General features: G+C 48.4%; 1 protein-coding gene across 7 annotated transcripts in view; it reads right to left on the minus strand.

Moving 5' to 3' along the window:
* Positions 1-397: 397 nt before the first annotated feature.
* The window catches only part of nrip1a (nuclear receptor interacting protein 1a), a 116,376-nt gene continuing 99,297 nt past the window's right edge, over positions 398-17,476 (minus strand). For 6 of the 7 annotated variants that reach the window (XM_069889042.1, XM_069889037.1, XM_069889041.1 and 3 more), the window contains one exon: positions 398-6,086. In XM_069889042.1, the coding sequence (XP_069745143.1) occupies positions 2,753-5,740 (2,988 nt within the window). In that variant the 5' untranslated portion in view covers positions 5,741-6,086 and the 3' untranslated portion in view covers positions 398-2,752. Of the gene's footprint in view, positions 6,087-14,157; positions 14,251-17,476 lie in introns of all 7 variants that reach the window. The other variant, XM_069889043.1, reaches the window with a different exon arrangement.

Consider the following 17,476-nt stretch of genomic DNA (forward strand, 5'->3'; position numbering starts at 1 on the left):
TTGATATTCTTGAAAAATTGCAACATCCTCATCGGATCATGTGAATCCTTGGCCTGGGACTGTAACTGAAGCAGCACCTTTCAGGATGGCGTTGAGCATCTCAACCCATGTGCTGGGAGCACACAGCTGAAGGAAGGCACCACCTCACAAACCAATCGTCCACACACCTGCCTCATCTGTGGAAGGGTCTGCAAATCCCACATTCAGCTTTATCCACGGGTACCACAGAACTCGAGCGGGATCAAGTCATCCTGATTCCTGAAGGAACTGGCTGAGAAGATGATCTCTGGGAGGGCGAAGGAACTTCTTGCTGTTGACTTTTTAGAGCTTTTGCAAAGTGCTTGTGTTTGCTCAGAAGAGGGAGGAAAAGTGTGAAGACATCCAGCATTAAGACACCTCTCATTCCAAAGTTTATTTATTTTTTGCAGAGTACAAAAAAAACTGGTACAGTTCTCACAGTTTGTATTAGATAAGGAGCAATATCTCATAAAAGTTCAAATAAAACCCAAAATGCTAATTGTATTGAAACACTTAAAAAAAACCTAAACTTTTCCATTGTTTACTGGTGTTTTTCTTCAGAAACAAAAAAAAAGTAAATCCAGATATTTACAGGAAAATCAACTTTCATTCCAAAACTTAAAATAAACTTGTGATTGGCTCTCATGTGCCTGACTTTCTCCCTGTTGCTAACTGGAATGGCCCATCAGCAAATGAAGGGAAATAAGACTGTCAGAACTATTTCTCCAACACAGAGGGGAAAGCGGGTCAGTTGTTGCCCTATGGGACACCAAATGGCTGGTCTGGCACACACTATCAATGAGGATCTCAATCACCCAACCAACCAATGGAGACCAGACAACAAACCATCCACCAATTATCCCAGGTCTCTGCTGTGCTCACGGATGGGTTGACTTGCCTGGGTAGCAACAAAAATAAAAAAAGCTTTTTTCTTGGTACATCTAACAACCAATTCAAGTTCCACTGGCTCCCAGAATCCCGCACCTGTCCCTTATCACTTTGATCTGCCTTCTGGTGGTCTCTAGCACTCGAAGGGGCGTGGACCGCAATGGTTCACTGTCAAACAAGCTCCATTCGGGAGGAGCAATCTTCCACACTGACCAATACTCTTGTCGGATCAGGAACCAGACTGTGTGAGTCTGTCTGATTGTAGAAAGGAATTTCCTACAGGGGCTCCAGGCTGAAGCGGCATCGAGAGGTGGGAACTGATGTCAACGCCACGCCAACCATGACTTCACTTTGTAAGATAAATACATAAATAAATTCCCTCTTTCGATTTGCCAGAACGAGTTCCAGCACAACGAGGAGGGAAAGGGGATGGAAATATAAATTGGTTAAAACATTTTTTTTAAAGTTTCAAAATATACCCTGCAAGCTCCGTCTACAGTGAGAAGCACACTGGTACACCATGTACAGACCGATTAAGTAATTAAAATTAGATTATTAAGACATTAAATTCTCTTTTTCTCTCCTTTTTTTTAAATCTTGTACTTTTTAATAAACACATCACACTTGTGCATAGGAATTCCACATGCTTTTTGTCTCATGCGGATTGCGGAGATTAGAGGGGTTCTTTAACAAGTTTTAACAAGAGGTCGGACAAAATATGCATATATAACTATACAATATTTAACACTTGCAAATGCAGACACATGCAACACAAAATAGGCATCTTTCCCCATCCAACATCCGTACGGGCACTGTGTATGTACACATTATACAGTCAATGTACAAGCGGGGCAAATCTCGGAAGATGCCATCTCCTGACGGAGCAAGAGAGAGAGACACACACACACAGAGAAAGAGGTGTGAAAAATAAAATCAATGGTGGGGGAAATAATTGCTGATGAGAATGTTCGCTCGCATGGACCAACACCAGGCCCAAAACAGTTGCTTTTACGCACGGTTTTACGCGCGGAGAGATCTCCTGCGTTAAGGTGCTTTTGAACGAGCCACGACATTTAAAAAAAAAGTATCGGAGAGAGATGGGAGTTTGCACCACCCTAAAGTAACCCCCTCTCTCCACTACAATCTCGCTATTCCCACGCCTACCCCCAACCCTATACACAGAAGAGGTTTAATTAAACAAAAATCAATTTATTGAAAACGGGACAGGACACCTAAAGAGGGGTATCGAGAGAAGAGGAGGAGGGGGTGGTGGAGGGATGAACAGATAGTTGCAAAGGCGAGTAACCTTCGACGGGGCCACATGGTCCCACTGCTAGGGGACCCGGCCCGAGGGGAACTCAGTGCAGAGAGCTGGGACCCCGGCGGAGAGTGTTGGGGGGGGGGGGCGACGCTGAGCGAGACCCCGTGGTATCAAGGACTCTCCCTTCTCGACCGACAGGTCCAGCAGTCATTGCTAGCACACCCACTCCGATCCTCATGCTGATCAGACAGAACAGGCTTCATCTGCCTTGTAGTAACTGTGTGTGTGAGTGTGTGTGTATAATATATATCTATATATAAAATTATAATATAAAAATTGGTAGATCCCAATACTTTGACATTCCTGACAACAGATACAAGTCCCAAACATGAGCACGTCCTCCAGCAAGCTGTCTCTTATTGCTGGTATATATATGATATACATTTATCTCTATATATTATATATATGCAGCATTTGCCCTTCTGTTAGTCGACCCGGAGGGTATTGCACAAGACCAGGTCCCAGGAACAAGATTGTCTTCTTGTTTGTCTTTTTGTTAATTTTGCTTGCGCTCGAGGTCTCTCTTCAGTCGGGCTCCCGTTTGATAGCGCCTACTTTCTCCAGGATCTGCCCGGGACTTGGCGGTGGCTGGGCAGGGTGGGAGCCGAAGCAAGGCAGAGGTTCCATGGGTTCTTCCTTCACCCAGCCCGGCCCGTCTCGCCTCTCGGCCTCCCAACGCTGCGGCGGTCTCTTCCTCTCCTTCCTGGCCGTCGCCTCTCCTTCGCCCGCCCGCGGGGCGCTGAGACCAAGCGGCTGAGCCTCGCCCCCACCCCTCTGCAGCATGTAGTAGAGAATAGGGTTGGCTTTGGTCAGCCAGGGGGGTTCGGGCAGCGTCCCCCTCTGGGCTTGAGGGAGCCGGATGTTCCCCGGGGACCTGGCGAGCTCCACGTCCACTGGGCTTTCCTTCCCGTTCCTCCTCAGTTCGCGCTCCCTGTGAAAGGGGTCGGGGCCGGGAAGTTTGGCAGAGTGGCCCGGCGAGACACCGTTCTGCAGCGTCCGGTGCTGGGACAACACTTTGATGCCGTTCTCCGAGAGCAGCAGCTGCTTCAACACGTTGAAGCCTTGCGCACCCTTCAGATCGCCGCGGGGCTCGGCCTCCGCCCCGCCGTGTCCGCACTGACCTTCCAGCGCTTTGCAGCGGCCCCTGGCACCGACCCCCGGCTCGGACAGGCCGTTGGAGCTGAAAGCGTGACCATTCAGAGCCACCGGCTTCTTCTGCAAGTCCCAGAGTTCGGTCGGCGAGCCGGGGTGCAAGTGCCTCACCCTGGCCACGGGGCAAGGGTTGGAATGGGCAGACGGCGCCTCCGGACCCGGTTGCCCGCGAGGGGGGTAATTATCCATCGGCCCGGAGCTGTCTCGCAGGAGCAATTGGCTGAGGACACCTCCCCTGGAGACGGCGTGGCTCGGGGCAGGGAGAGGAGGTGGACGAGGCGACCCCACCTCTTGCTTGACGATGTCCAGCGGCAAGCAGTTCTCCGGGGCTTCCCCCAACGCTGCCGGCTGGCACCTGGCGCTCTGGTCCGCTCTGGTCTCTTCCTCGATGGGTTCCGTCTTGACCTTGACCACGGAGATGGCTTCGGCGCCACCGCGCCTCTCCTCCTGGGCGACCTGCTCTCCTCGCCTGCCCCGGGAATGGTCCTGGGTGACCCGTTCCTTCTCCGTGCTCCTCAGCAGGAGTTGGAGGACGCTGCGTCTTTCCAGGAGGTGGTCGAGGTCGGGCGCTGCTCTCCCGGAGACTGGCTGGAGCGTTGCTCGCTCTTGCCCCGCTCCGGGGTCGCTCACCTGGAAGCCGAGCGGGGGTCCTGCGCAATCCTTGGCCAGCTTGGGCTCCAGGCCGCCCCTGAGCTCGGAATCCACGGGGGACGGCTCGGGGGACTTGTGCGAGCCGGTGTGGGCCAAGTCGTGCAGCAGTTTACTGGCGCTGAAGGAGAAGTTGGAGAGACGGTCGTCGCCGGTTAACGGAGCCGCCGGGCTGCCCTGGCGAAGCTCCAGAGCGAAGAGCGGCTTGGGGAACGGGGCGGCCCGGGGAGACTCGCAAGCCAGCGGCTGCTCCAGGAAGCGATGGGCTTTGGCCGGCTCGGCAGCGGCCGGACTCTGCAGCGGAGTCTTTCTCGAGGGATCTCCTGGCGCCGAAAAGGTGCGGGCGGCGCTGTCGGCAGGCGAGAGGCGGCTGCTGGGGGTCGAGCGGGACTGCTGAGACGGGCTTTTCTCTGGCCGGGAGGAAGGGGGAGGGAAGGGTTCCAGGAGGCTGGACCGTCTGCAGAGGGGTACAGGCGGCGGGGTATCGGCGCTGAGTTCGGGTGTTATGCTGCCCTTGGGACCGCTGTGGTGTCCCAACAGTAACTGCAGTAGGGTGACCTTGTGGTGGCTCTTGGTTTCGGGACAGTCCTCCTCGTCTTGCTTGATCTCAGGACCTTTCATCCCCGGACCCTTGGGGTTCCAGCTGAAGAGCAGGGACTCGGTCATTTGTTCCAGGCTGCTGGACTGCAAGGTCACCGGATCGCACGACCTGGGCTTGAAGGACAGGTCCATGGGAGCGCAGGGTCTCGGCTCTCCCCGTCCTTCCTCCCTGTTGAAGACGGGCTGGCGGCTCCTGGCGCGGCACCCCGGTTCCCCTCCGGCCACCCACCCGTGTCCGTTGGCCTCTTGAGGTTTGGGCGAGTTGAGAAGGTGCATCAGGAGGCTGCTTCCAGCGCCGGGGGAAGCGGGAGAGCGGCTCGCCTTGTCCCGGGGCGCCGAAGGACTCTTGGCGGTCGGCCGTTCCGGCGCACCGCCGGCTTGCTTCTTGCTGGCGATCGCGGCCAGTCGCTGGCTGGCCGACGGCTCCAGGGAACGTGCCCGGGAGTACTGCTGGAGCTGGCAGTCGCTGGAGAGGAGCAGGGCCAGCTGGCTGCAAGCGGCGCTGGGTTTAGGCGAGCTGGGAGTTCCCGAGCCTTTGCCCACCATGCTCGCCACCGCTTTCAGCCGAGCCGAGCACGACAGGCGCGGGGCGGCGGCGGCCACCGACGGGCTGCCTCGCCGGGCTTCCTCGGCTCTCCGGCCGCCCAGCCTGCCGCCACCCCTGGGTTCGTCGTCGTCCTGCTCGGGCGAAGACGCACGGCTTCCCGGGGACAAGCCCCGCTGCTGTTCCTGCAAACTGGAGCTGAAGGACTGGAGCAGGGAAGCTAGCAGCGTGCTATGGGGTGGCTGCGGCGATGGTTCCTCTCTCTTGCCCTCTTGACCGCCCGCCATCCTCCTCCGCTTGGCCCCGTCCCACGTCTCGCCCTGGAGCAGTCTCGCCTTCTTGACGTTGAGCGCCGACCCGGTGCTGGCGGCTCTGGGCGGGGATGGGGTCGGAGGGTGGCGGGGGATGGAGACAGCCACTCCCGGACGGGCCGGCGCCTCGGGGCCGCTCTTGCTGGGCGAGGCGCCAGCGCTTGCTGCCGCAGCTCGGTGCATTAGGACGCTCTCGAGGTAAGTTAGCACGACGGGATCCTGGTTCATGTCAGAGGACAGCTCCTCTCCATGGGTCATGTTCAAGCAACGCGCGAAGCCAAAGGTATGGAAGAGGCAAACGCAGAACCAACAAGCCAAAGTCTCCTTGGGCAAACCACAAGTCCGTTCAGTGTCTGGGCCACTTCTTTGCAGGGTCCGTGTCCAGTGAGAGCGCGTCTGTGGGGAGCAGGAGGCTGGGATTCCGTGGAGCCATTGCAAGATGCGGGCAAGGAGAACCTTCCGTCCAACACCTCCGGCTCTGCGAGTTACGAAGTGCGGGCGGCGCTCACCCAGGGGTATCCAGCCACGAGCCTACTCCAGGGATGCAAGGACACTTCCATTTCCAGTCTCTCCCGGAACGTCCGAGGATCCTCCGAGGTCCTGGCTGCAAGATGAGCACAAAACAGACATTGTTAGCTCGTCGCTCACAGTGGACATCTTGCTCGTTTAATTTGTAGCGACACCAACACGGCCCTTGAAACCCATGTCATCCAATTAACCTACAAACCCCGTACGTTTTCGAAGGGTGATTGGAAACCGGAGCACGGAGAGACACTGGAAGAACACGGTGAGGACTCAGCGTACAGGGGTAGGGGGAGATGAAAATCTTGACTGAGAGATGTACCCACAACCACCTAACATTCAGGACCAACGAGAGTTTAGGGAGGTGACCATCAGTGGTGGAGAGGGTGGGCACATTTAAGTTCCTGGGAGTCACTCTCTTCAAGGCCCTTACTGGACCTATCACACTAATGTCAAAGTGAATAAAGCAAGTCAGTGCCTATATACCTCCACAGGAGCTTGGGGAAATTTGGTAGTCATTGGATGCCTTGGCAAACATCTGTGGAGGTGTAGTGAAAAGTGTGCTGACCGCCTGCATCATGGTCCGGCACGGGGGCACTAATATGTCTGGGCAGAAAGCCCTGCAAAAGGTAGTGGACAACAGCCCAGGACTTCACAGGCAGAACTCTCCCCACCATTCAGAACAACTACAGGGCACCCTGTCATCGGAGCAGCAGCGATCACCAAGGATCCACACCACCCAGCACATGCTCTGTTCTTGCTGCTGGCCATCAGGAAAAGGTATAAATATTTATGTCCACCACATTTGCAGCTCAAAAACTTTGGGAATAGTTGTTACCCCCTCCACCATCAGACTCAAACATTTAAGGACTTTTACTTTCCACATCATTTATTAATGGAACTTTTTTTATGTATTGCAGTTGATTTAATTTTTTTCTTAGTATCAATTTCTATCTGTAACTTTTTCTTGAGTACAGTTACATCCACTGAAAAGTGGTTATTCTGCCTGGCTCGCTGGAAAAAAAATCTCAGAGTTGTATGTGATGTCAGATATGTATTCTGACAACAAATATGAACTTGAACTGTGAACAAGCTCCTGAGCGATAGCGCCAGATTCTAACCTGGGTCTCTGTGCTCAACCAGAAAACAAAATTGAAAAGGAGCATCATCTACTCAATTCAATTGATTCTACTTATCCATGCCTCTGCCTCTATTGTCCTCAAAGAGCTGTGAAGTAGAAATTTGAATATTTCTATGATGGAAGGAGACAGATGGTTGATAAAGGTACATAAGGTTACAGGCATTGAGCACGAGTGAAGATTCAAGGCTATATTTAGATCAGCCATGATATTGAATGGTGGAGCAGGTTTGAGGGGACATCCTACATTGAATCCAAATATTGGTGTCCACATTTACAGTTGAAGCAAACAAGAGTGACTGCAAATGCTGGAAACCTGGAGCAATACACAAAATGCTGAAGCAATTCAGCGGAATGGGCAGTATCTGTGGAAAGGAATTCTGATGAGGGGCTTTCGGCCCAAAACATGAACCTTAGAACATTACAGCAAGGAAGCAAGCTCCTTGCCCCTTTTAGTCTGTGTGGAACTATTTTTCTGCAGAGTCCCACTGACCTGCACCCAGTCCCTAGCCATCCATACCCCTCCCATCCATGTACCTGTTCAAATTCTTCTTAAATGTCAAAATTTAGTCTGTGTTCAACATTTCAGCTGGCAACTCATTCCACACTCCTTGTGTGAAGATCTTACCCCAAATGTTCTTCCTGGACTTTTCCCCTTTCACTCTTGACCCATGTCATCTGGTTTATCTCATCTACCCTCAGTGGGAAAAAAAACCCTCAATTTAAATAACACTATCAATTCTCTCTTCTATGCATCAGGGAATAAAGTCCTATCCTGTTTAACCTTTCCCTGCAACACAGTTCCTAAAGTCTGGGCAACATCCTAGTGAATTTTCTCTGCACTCATTCAATCTTATTGACAGCTTTCCTGCAGTTAGGTGACCAAAATTGCACATAATGCTTCAAATTTGGCCTCAATGTCTCATACAACATTACCATAACATCCCAACTCCTATATTCAATACTTTGATTTATGAAAGGACAAAAGCTTTCTTTATAACCCTATCCACCTGTGATGCCACTTTCAGGGAACTATGTATCTGTATTTCCAGATAACTGTGCCACCTGCTGATGGTGTGGATTGGATCCTGTGTGGCTGGAGACCAATCAATGGACACACAGTGACTCTGAGGCGACTTTTTTGCTTCTTTTTTCTGACTGTAAGAGGTGGTTCAGGCAATTTCTGCTGATGGTGAATCAGTCTGCCTTACGGCAGACAAAAACATATTTTCTTTAATATTACACTGTCTTTATGACCAAAATTTGAATCTTACTGCACTCCTCAGCACCCTACCATTTATCTTGTTTGTCCTTTCTTGGTTTGTCCTTCCAAAATGCCACACATCACCCTTGTCTGCATTGAATACCATCTCTCATTTTTCAGCCCATTTTTCCAGCTGGTCTAGATCCCTTTGCAAGGTTTGAAAATCTTCTTCCCTGTCCACAATGCCCCCAATCTTTGTGTCATCTGCCAACTCTCTATTGTTTTTCGTGAATGCTGCCTGACCTACTGAGTCTTTCCAAGTTTGTGTGCTGCCATAATGGAAACGATGTTGCAAGATTAGTCATAGAGAAACATGGCCTAATAATCTTTATTTGTATGTTTGAATCCCACAGATCATCAGTCTGTAAAAAAAGTAAATAAAGGGTATTGATATTTACAATCACAAAACTGCTGGATTGTTTACTGGATTAGTGTGGAAATTTAGATCACATTGAATCTATGTGGAACTCCCACACACAGCATCTTTCAGCTGCTCCTATCAGGGATGAGATAAAGGAGGATCAGAGCCAGCACCCCCAGGCTGAGGAGAAGCTTCTTTCCACAGGCAGTGAGAATGCTGAACGACCAAAGGAATGGCTCACTCTAACCATCTGAGACTCTCATATTTATTAAACAATATTTATTTATATATGAGAATACTTGTCCTTTCATGGCTTGGTTCAGCATCATGCTGAAGAAGATTGAAAAGAGGGTTGGTGCGAGAACACAGCCTTGCTTCACGCCATTGTTAATGGAGAAGGGTTCAGAGAGCTCATTGCTGTATCTGACCCGACCTTGTTGGTTTTCGTGCAGTTGGATAATCATGTTGAGGAACTTTGGGGGACATCCGATGCGCTCTAGTATTTGCCAAAGCCCTTTCCTGCTCACGGTGTCGAAGGCTTTGGTGAGGTCAACAAAGGTGATGTAGAGTCCTTTGTTTTGTTCTCTGCACTTTTCTTGGAGCTGTCTGAGGGCAAAGACAATGAAGACGCTGTTTACATCCGGTACCGCACGGATGGCAGTCTCTTCAATCTGAGGCGCCTGCAAGCTCACACCAAGACACAAGAGAAACTTGTCCGTGAACTACTCTTTGCAGATGATGCCGCTTTAGTTGCCCATTCAGAGCCAGCTCTTCAGCGCTTGACGTCCTGCTTTGCGGAAACTGCCAAAATGTTTGGCCTGGAAGTCAGCCTGAAGAAAACTGAGGTCCTCCATCAGCCAGCTCCCCACCATGACTACCAGCCCCCCCACATCTCCATCGGGCACACAAAACTCAAAACGGTCAACCAGTTTACCTATCTCGGCTGCACCATTTCATCAGATGCAAGGATCGACAATGAGATAGACAACAGACTCGCCAAGGCAAATAGCGCCTTTGGAAGACTACACAAAAGAGTCTGGAAAAACAACCAACTGAAAAACCTCACAAAGATAAGCGTATACAGAGCCGTTGTCATACCCACACTCCTGTTCGGCTCCGAATCATGGGTCCTCTACCGGCACCACCTACGGCTCCTAGAACGCTTCCACCAGCGTTGTCTCCGCTCCATCCTCAACATCCATTGGAGCGCTCACACCCCTAACGTCGAGGTACTCGAGATGGCAGAGGTCGACAGCATCGAGTCCACGCTGCTGAAGATTCAGCTGCGCTGGATGGGTCACGTCTCCAGAATGGAGGACCATCGCCTTCCCAAGATCGTATTATATGGCGAGCTCTCCACTGGCCACCGTGACAGAGGTGCACCAAAGAAAAGGTACAAGGACTGCCTAAAGAAATCTCTTGGTGCCTGCCACATTGACCACCGCCAGTGGGCTGATAACGCCTCAAACCGTGCATCTTGGCGCCTCACAGTTTGGCGGGCAGCAGCCTCCTTTGAAGAAGACCGCAGAGCCCACCTCACTGACAAAAGGCAAAGGAGGAAAAACCCAACACCCAACCCCAACCAACCAATTTTCCCTTGCAACCGCTGCAATCGTGTCTGCCTGTCCCGCATCGGACTGGTCAGCCACAAACGAGCCTGCAGCTGACGTGGACTTTTTACCCCCTCCATAAATCTTCGTCCGCGAAGCCAAGCCAAAGAAAAAGATACTTGTCCTGTATATGTATTGTTTATTTGTGTGTATGCTATGTCTGGATGTATGTCTGTGTGTTTTGCATCGAGGACCAGAGAATGGTGTTTTGTCAGGTTGTACTTGTGCAATCAGATGACAATAAACTTGATGACTTGAAATAGCCAATTGGATACAAGATTGGCAAGTGAGGAAGGAGTCAGAGGGTAGTAGCTTTTCATATGGGAGACCTGTGACCATTCGTGTGCCACAGGAACTGGTGGTGGGTCAACTGTTCCTCGTCATCTACATTAATGATTTGGAAGGGAATGCAGTTGGCACTAAGTTTGTGGATGGCACAAAATAGGTGGTTTCATGGACAGCGAGGAAGGTTGTCTGAGATTACAACAGGATTCAGATCGACTAGAGAAGTTGGCCAAGGAATGGCAGATGGAATTTAACTTGGACGAGTGTGAGGCGTTGCACTTTGGGAAATTAAACCAGCCAAGACTTGCAGAGCAAATGGCAGGGCATTGGAGATTGTGGCAGAACAGGCAGACCAAGAGATACACCTATATATTTCCCTGAAAATGGCAACACAGGCAGACCAGGTGAAGGAGGATGACCATGGCAGGTTTGCCTTAATTGATCAAGGTTGTTCTCTGTTGTGTCTTCTATATGCAACATAGAATATTTTGTAATGGTTCTCTATTTAAATACAAGTTAAAACCATAAGATATCATAGCAGAATTGGGCCATTCAGCCCAATGAGTCTGCTCCCCAATGTGAATCATGGCCGGTGTATTTTTCAAAATTATGGGACATTTCACAAATTTGCAACTTGTGTTACAACTGTACAAGACATTTGTGAGAGCACACTTGGGAGTATTGACTGCAGCTCTGGAAGATGAAAGGGGTGCAGAAAGGATTATGAACGATGTTCCTCGGATTGGAGGGTTTGAGTTTTTTTTAATTTGGCCATAAGACACAGTAACAGGCCATTTCGGCCCACTTGTGCATGCCGCCCAACTTACACCTAATTAACCTACACTGCTGGTAATGTTTTGAACAGTGAGAGGAAACTGGAGCCCCTGGTGAAACACCATGCAGACATGGGGAGAACATACTTACAAACTCCTTACAGACAGTGCTGGATTCAAACCCCGGTAAAGGTGTTGCACGAATTACTATACAAACTGTGCTGCCTATAAGGAGTTATTAGAAGGAGAGATTGGATAGGCTGGGCCTTCTCTCCTTTCAGTGTAACAGGCTGAGAGATGACCTTATCGAGGCATTGTTTTTTTCTCCCTAGCATCTTCAGATTTTAATTGTTTTTAGTGTGCTTTATGTAACTGGGAGGCTGCAACATTAGGTTTTCATCTCATCTGAACATGTGCTTTTGTGGTTGACATTAAACTCTCATTCAAAATAATGAGGGGGCATAGATAACAGTCTTTTTTTTTTAACAGGACACAGGTCTCTTAGTCGAGAGCTTAAGTTAAAAGTGAGAAGAGAAATTTACAGGGGACCCCAGGGCCAACTTTTACCACCCAGAGGTGGTGGGTATTTGCAACAAACTGCTGGTGAAAGCAGTAGGTCACAAAGGTATTTAATTTTAATTTAGATACACAGCACAATTACAGGCCCTTTCAACCCAATTGACCCATAGCCTCCAGTGCGCTTCAAACAGTGGGAGGAAATCAGACTCCCTGGGGAAAACCCACGCAGACACGAGGAGAAGATACAAACTCCTTATAGACAGCATGGGATTAGAACCCTGGTCCTGATCACTGGTACTGTAACAGCATTATGTTAGCCATGCTGTGTACAGAGGGCTATGACTCAAACACAGGCAAAAGCGACTAGCTCAGCTAGACAATTTAGCTGATATGGACAAACTGTTTGAATGCACTGTTTTCATGCTGTAACATGCTTTGGATTGGCAGTCTCTCTGGACTGTGATTTGAATCTAGGACCTTGTCATGAAAACAGTTGTGGGATCAAGCAAGCCCAATTCACTCCATATACCCCTTGCCTCACTGTTTAACAATCCAAGCTCGGAGATTTAATCGTGCAAAATGTTGGAAAATTCTTCCAGTGTGGTGCTGAGAGACCAGGGAAATAAGAATATCTTTACCCAGATAAGGCATTGAATTGGGACTTGCCCCAGGTAAAAGGTAGCACAAAGTTCAAATTTATTGTCAAAAATACATACATGACATCACATACAACCCTGAGATTCTTTTTCCTGCGGGCCAGGCAGAATTTCTTATTACCATACACTGGACTCAAAGAAAGAAAGGTAAACAAAAGAAAGAAATGTAAACAAACTGACTATGCAAATACTAAAGTACAAATATTCAGTAATAAAGATTAGCAAAGCACATGTCTCTGAGTCTGTTGTTCGAGAGTCTGATAGTTGGAAGCTACTCCTGAACAGGTCTTGTGTAGTCCCACCAACAAGGTAGGATGTATAAAAGGACACGGTAGCTATGTACAAATACAAATGGGTTCATATCCTTCATTTTCTTTGGCAGGAACACAGAGGGAAGAAATAACTTGCATCTCACATACCCTCCTGAGGGAGATTAATGGCCACTTTTGAAACACATTTGTTGATCTACTGTGAGAAGGTGTGAGGCAATAGCACACAGGAAGATCCCATAAACAGCAATGTAATTAATGATCTCTTTTTTTTTGGTGATCTTAGACCATGAGTGAGAATTTCCCTACTCTTGGACTTTATGCATTGAATGAGGGGCCTTGATCTGAATGATGGCATCTCTGCCACAAAACAACCAGAGGAGAAAGAGGCCATTCATCCCCTACAAGCTTGTCCTACATTTTAATTTAATCGGCTGCAACTCATTATGTGCCAGTTCCCCAAAGCTCTCAATATCTCGATCTTTCAAAACATCTATCTCCCCATTAAATACCTCCCATAATCCAGACACTACATTATTCTAGGATAGAGAATTGCAGATGACGCTTCCCTTCTGTAAGAAAAAATTCCTACCAACCTCAATTTTAAATATCTGTCCCCTCAAACTTTAGCTCAGTGCCGCACTAATTAATTTTGTCTGGATGGTGATCATGATGGCAGACCAGTGAGGGGTTTTGCAGCGGAAGAACTCGCAAGCGGTGGGCTGTTGGAGATTCGGCGCAAAGAACCCGTGCAGTCTGCAGGCTACTGCAGTCGAGGGATTCACACCAGGCAGCGGACAGGTGGAGACTGAATTGAGACTGGCTGAAGGGGTACCAGGTATTGGAGCCAGGATGCAGGAGGGTGCCAAGGGCACTGATCGTATCAGAGGTTGGTATCTGGAGTTTGGGCTGCTGATGGTTTGGACAGAACTCTGAGTGGTTGTGGCAGCGGTGGAGGTGAATTCACAGACCCTCGGTGTCTCTTGGGGGCCACTTTTTTGCTTTTCTTTCTCTAACTGAGGCACTTCAGCAAACTTCTGGCAGACTAAAGCAGATTTCATGTAATATTGCACTGTTTTTATTACATGACAAAGACTTTGAATATTAAAGATTTCTTGAATCTTGAAATCTTGAATATTTGCTCCAATCATCAACTTTCTGCAGTAACGACCAAGTCATGTCTGACATGAGAAGGTCTGGGGAAATAAAATTAATTATTTAGAGTCAAAGAACCATGCAACAAAGAAACAATCCATGTTAACCCATTTACACAAATACCGCACTAATCCCATTATGGAGAGGCACAGGAGACGGCAGACACTGGAATCAGAAGGCAAACACAATCTGCTGGAGAAAATCACCAATCACCAACTGTAAATGTGCAAGAGAGAGAGGGGTCAGTGGTTTGAGCCAAAACTGACTGATTAAATACATAAGTCATTGAACAAAGGACAGGGTGGGATGGGCCCCATATTGGATTGGAGAACAAGAGAGAAGTGAAAATCATGGGCAATGGCAGAGGATTAGGAAATCACAAGATATAGGAGCAAAGTAGGCCAATCGGCCCATCAAGCCTCCTCTGTCATTCTATCACAAACTATTCATCCTCCCTCTCAGCCCCACTGCCCAGCCTTTCTCTCAGGAACCCTTGATGCCCGGACTCATCAAATACCTATCAATCTCTGCCTTAAATACACCCAATACCTTCACTTCCATAGTTGCCTGACAGAGAGAAAGAGAGAGAAAGGCAAAGGAGTTGGGGAGAAGATGAGTCACCCAGGGGGAATTGGGTGATTAGAAGATAAAAGCTCAGTGCTGGAATCAGATGGAAGTGAAGTACATGGGGGTAGGGGGAGAAAATGGGGCAAATTGTGGGAGAAAATGGGGCAAATTGTGGGAGAGGGGAGAGAGTGATAGAATCCAATGGTAGAGGGGGATGGAACAAAAGAGTGGGAGAGGTTCAGAATGGTGGGGGAGGGTGGGGAAGTGGACAATAAAAGGGAGGGGGGTCAGAGAGAGAAAATAGGGTATAGTGCAGACTCATTGCCTGAAATTAGAAAATCTTACGTTCATATCATCGGGCTATTGTATGCCCAGCCAGAATACATTGTGTTTTTCCTTTTGTTTGCATTGGGCCTCACTTTGGCAGTAGTGATGAACCAAGATGGACAGGTCAATAAGGGAATGCAATGCAACAGAAGACTCAGGACAACCATTGAGTAGATGCCATTATGTTTGCTTTGTGTTATCTCTTTCCAGAGTCTCCATCTCGCCTATAGACAAGGGGCAACTTACAGGGCCAACCCTGTAAGTTGCCCCTTGTCTGTAGGCAAGAATGATACTGGGGTATGTGCGGAAACCAGAGTACCAAGTGGAAATTGCCAAGGCTGCAGGGAGAACGTGCAAACTCCACCCAGACATCACGGGGGTGGAGGGGTCGGGATTGAATGCAGGTCAGTAGAGCTGTGAGACAGCAACTCTATTAGCTGTACCATAATCTTAAAGTTTTATAATTGCAAGCCAGGCAAAAAAATGTTTATAAACTATTGTTAAAAATGTAATGCAACGTTTCTGTAATTAAGACAAGGACAGTGACAAGGAAAACAGACACCAGAAGAGACACAAATAGGTGCCTCAAAGACATTGATACCCAGACAATAAATGTTGTGGTTTAAAAAGCAAGGGAATTAGGTACTTTACTGAGGCCGGGATGCTGATGTGGAACAGTTAGCTGGAATCGGAATCTTATCGCATCAAAGAAGGCACATGGTTCATTGTTCCTGTGTTACCTCTTTCAAGGAGTTATGCAGTCCATTGCCCTCCCTTACCTTTCCCCACAGCCGCACACAGTCCATGAGAGCACAAGGCATAGGAACAGAAGTAGGCCATTTGGCCCATCATGTCTGCTCCACCATTCATTCCATCATGAATTGATCCATTATCCCACTCAGCTCCACTCCCCTGACTTCTCCCCATAATCTTTGATACCCTGACCTTTCAGATACTTATCAATCTCCACCTTAAATGTACCCAACAACTTGGCCTCCACAGCTGCTTGTAGCAGCAAATTCCCGAGGCTCCCCACTCTCTGGTTACAGAAATTCCTCTGCATCTGTTTCAAATGGGCGCCCTTCAATCCTGAAGTTGTGCCGTCTTGCCCTGGACTCCCCTACCACAGGAAACAACTATGCCACGTCTCCACTGTCCAGGCCTTTCAACATTCAAAATGCTTCAATGAGGTCCCCACTAATTCTTCTGAATTCCAAGGAATATGTTTCTCAATGTTAAACCTTTCATTCCAGGAATTATTCTTGTGAATCTTCTCTGAACCCTCTCCAATGCCAGCACATCCCTTCTTAAATAAAAGCCCACAAATGCACCGTGGACTCAAAGTGAGGCCTCACCAGTGCCTTAGAAAGTCTATCTTTCCAAGTACTTATCCAATTCCCTTCTGAAAGTTTCCTTTTATTCTGATTTCACTGTTGATCAAGGTCACAACTCGCATTTGAAACAAAACATTGTCATTGCCTTGGCCCTGGTTTATTAATTCTTAAAACTTTATAAATTTTAAAATGTAATGATTCAACATGTAGTAGCTGATCCCAGCACATGCCTTCCAATTACACCTAATTAATCCATCAACCCTGCATATTTTTGGAGGCTGGGAATAAACTGGAGCACCCACAGAAAACCACACAGGTCAAGATCAAGTTTATTGTCATTTGTTTGTTCATATACATACACAACCTGATGAAACAGCGATCTCCGGACCTTAGGGGCACACACACAGACCCACGGTGTACCCTAATACAAATGGCATAGCAATCCAAAAAAAATAATTATGGGTTTCTAGGATTGTTTAACAGTCTCACCACCTGCAGGGAAAATCTGGCAGTCCAGCTTTTTTATGCTGCTGTTCCTCTTCCTTGAAGGTAGTGTCTCAAAGATACTGCAGTCACGATTGTAAGCATCCTCAATGATTCTCTGAGCCCTATTTAAGTACCGCTTCTCATAGAGATCTTTGATAGATGGAAAGGAGGCCCCAGTGATCTTCTCAGCAATTTTAATCAACCCAAGTACTAATCTGATCCATTGCTTACCATACCACATATTTACAGCCAGCCAGACCACTCTCGATGGTCACAGGGAGAACGAACAAACTCTTTACTAACAGTGCTGGATTTGAACCTGGCTCGCTGGTGTTTTTATCGCATTGCTCTAAATGCTACACTAACTGTGCCGCCTGATCAGCAGGCTTAAATCTGCAGATTTAAAAATAAATAGATGGTTTTCACACGGGCCGCAGCAGAAACCTGGTTTACAAGAGGGCCACCCGCACACCCTCCCCCAGGAAGCAGCTTCTGGTCTACCTAAAGTGTGCTTGATTTTGACCATTTTAACCAACATCACTCATTAGCTTCACACATAACAATGGTGGGAGTATTCCATGCAATGTCCAAATGCCTGGACCTCAAACACAATTCACTAGCTGTGCAGTTCTCAGGTATAGCTCAAGGACATGAGAGAGCTTATAACGTGCAAGAGTTTAATTTTTACATCTCCCCAAATCTTCCCCTTTCAAAGAGGAAATTGAAAT

Source organism: Narcine bancroftii, chromosome 7 (assembly GCF_036971445.1).
Source record: "Narcine bancroftii isolate sNarBan1 chromosome 7, sNarBan1.hap1, whole genome shotgun sequence".
NCBI lineage: Eukaryota > Metazoa > Chordata > Chondrichthyes > Torpediniformes > Narcinidae > Narcine > Narcine bancroftii.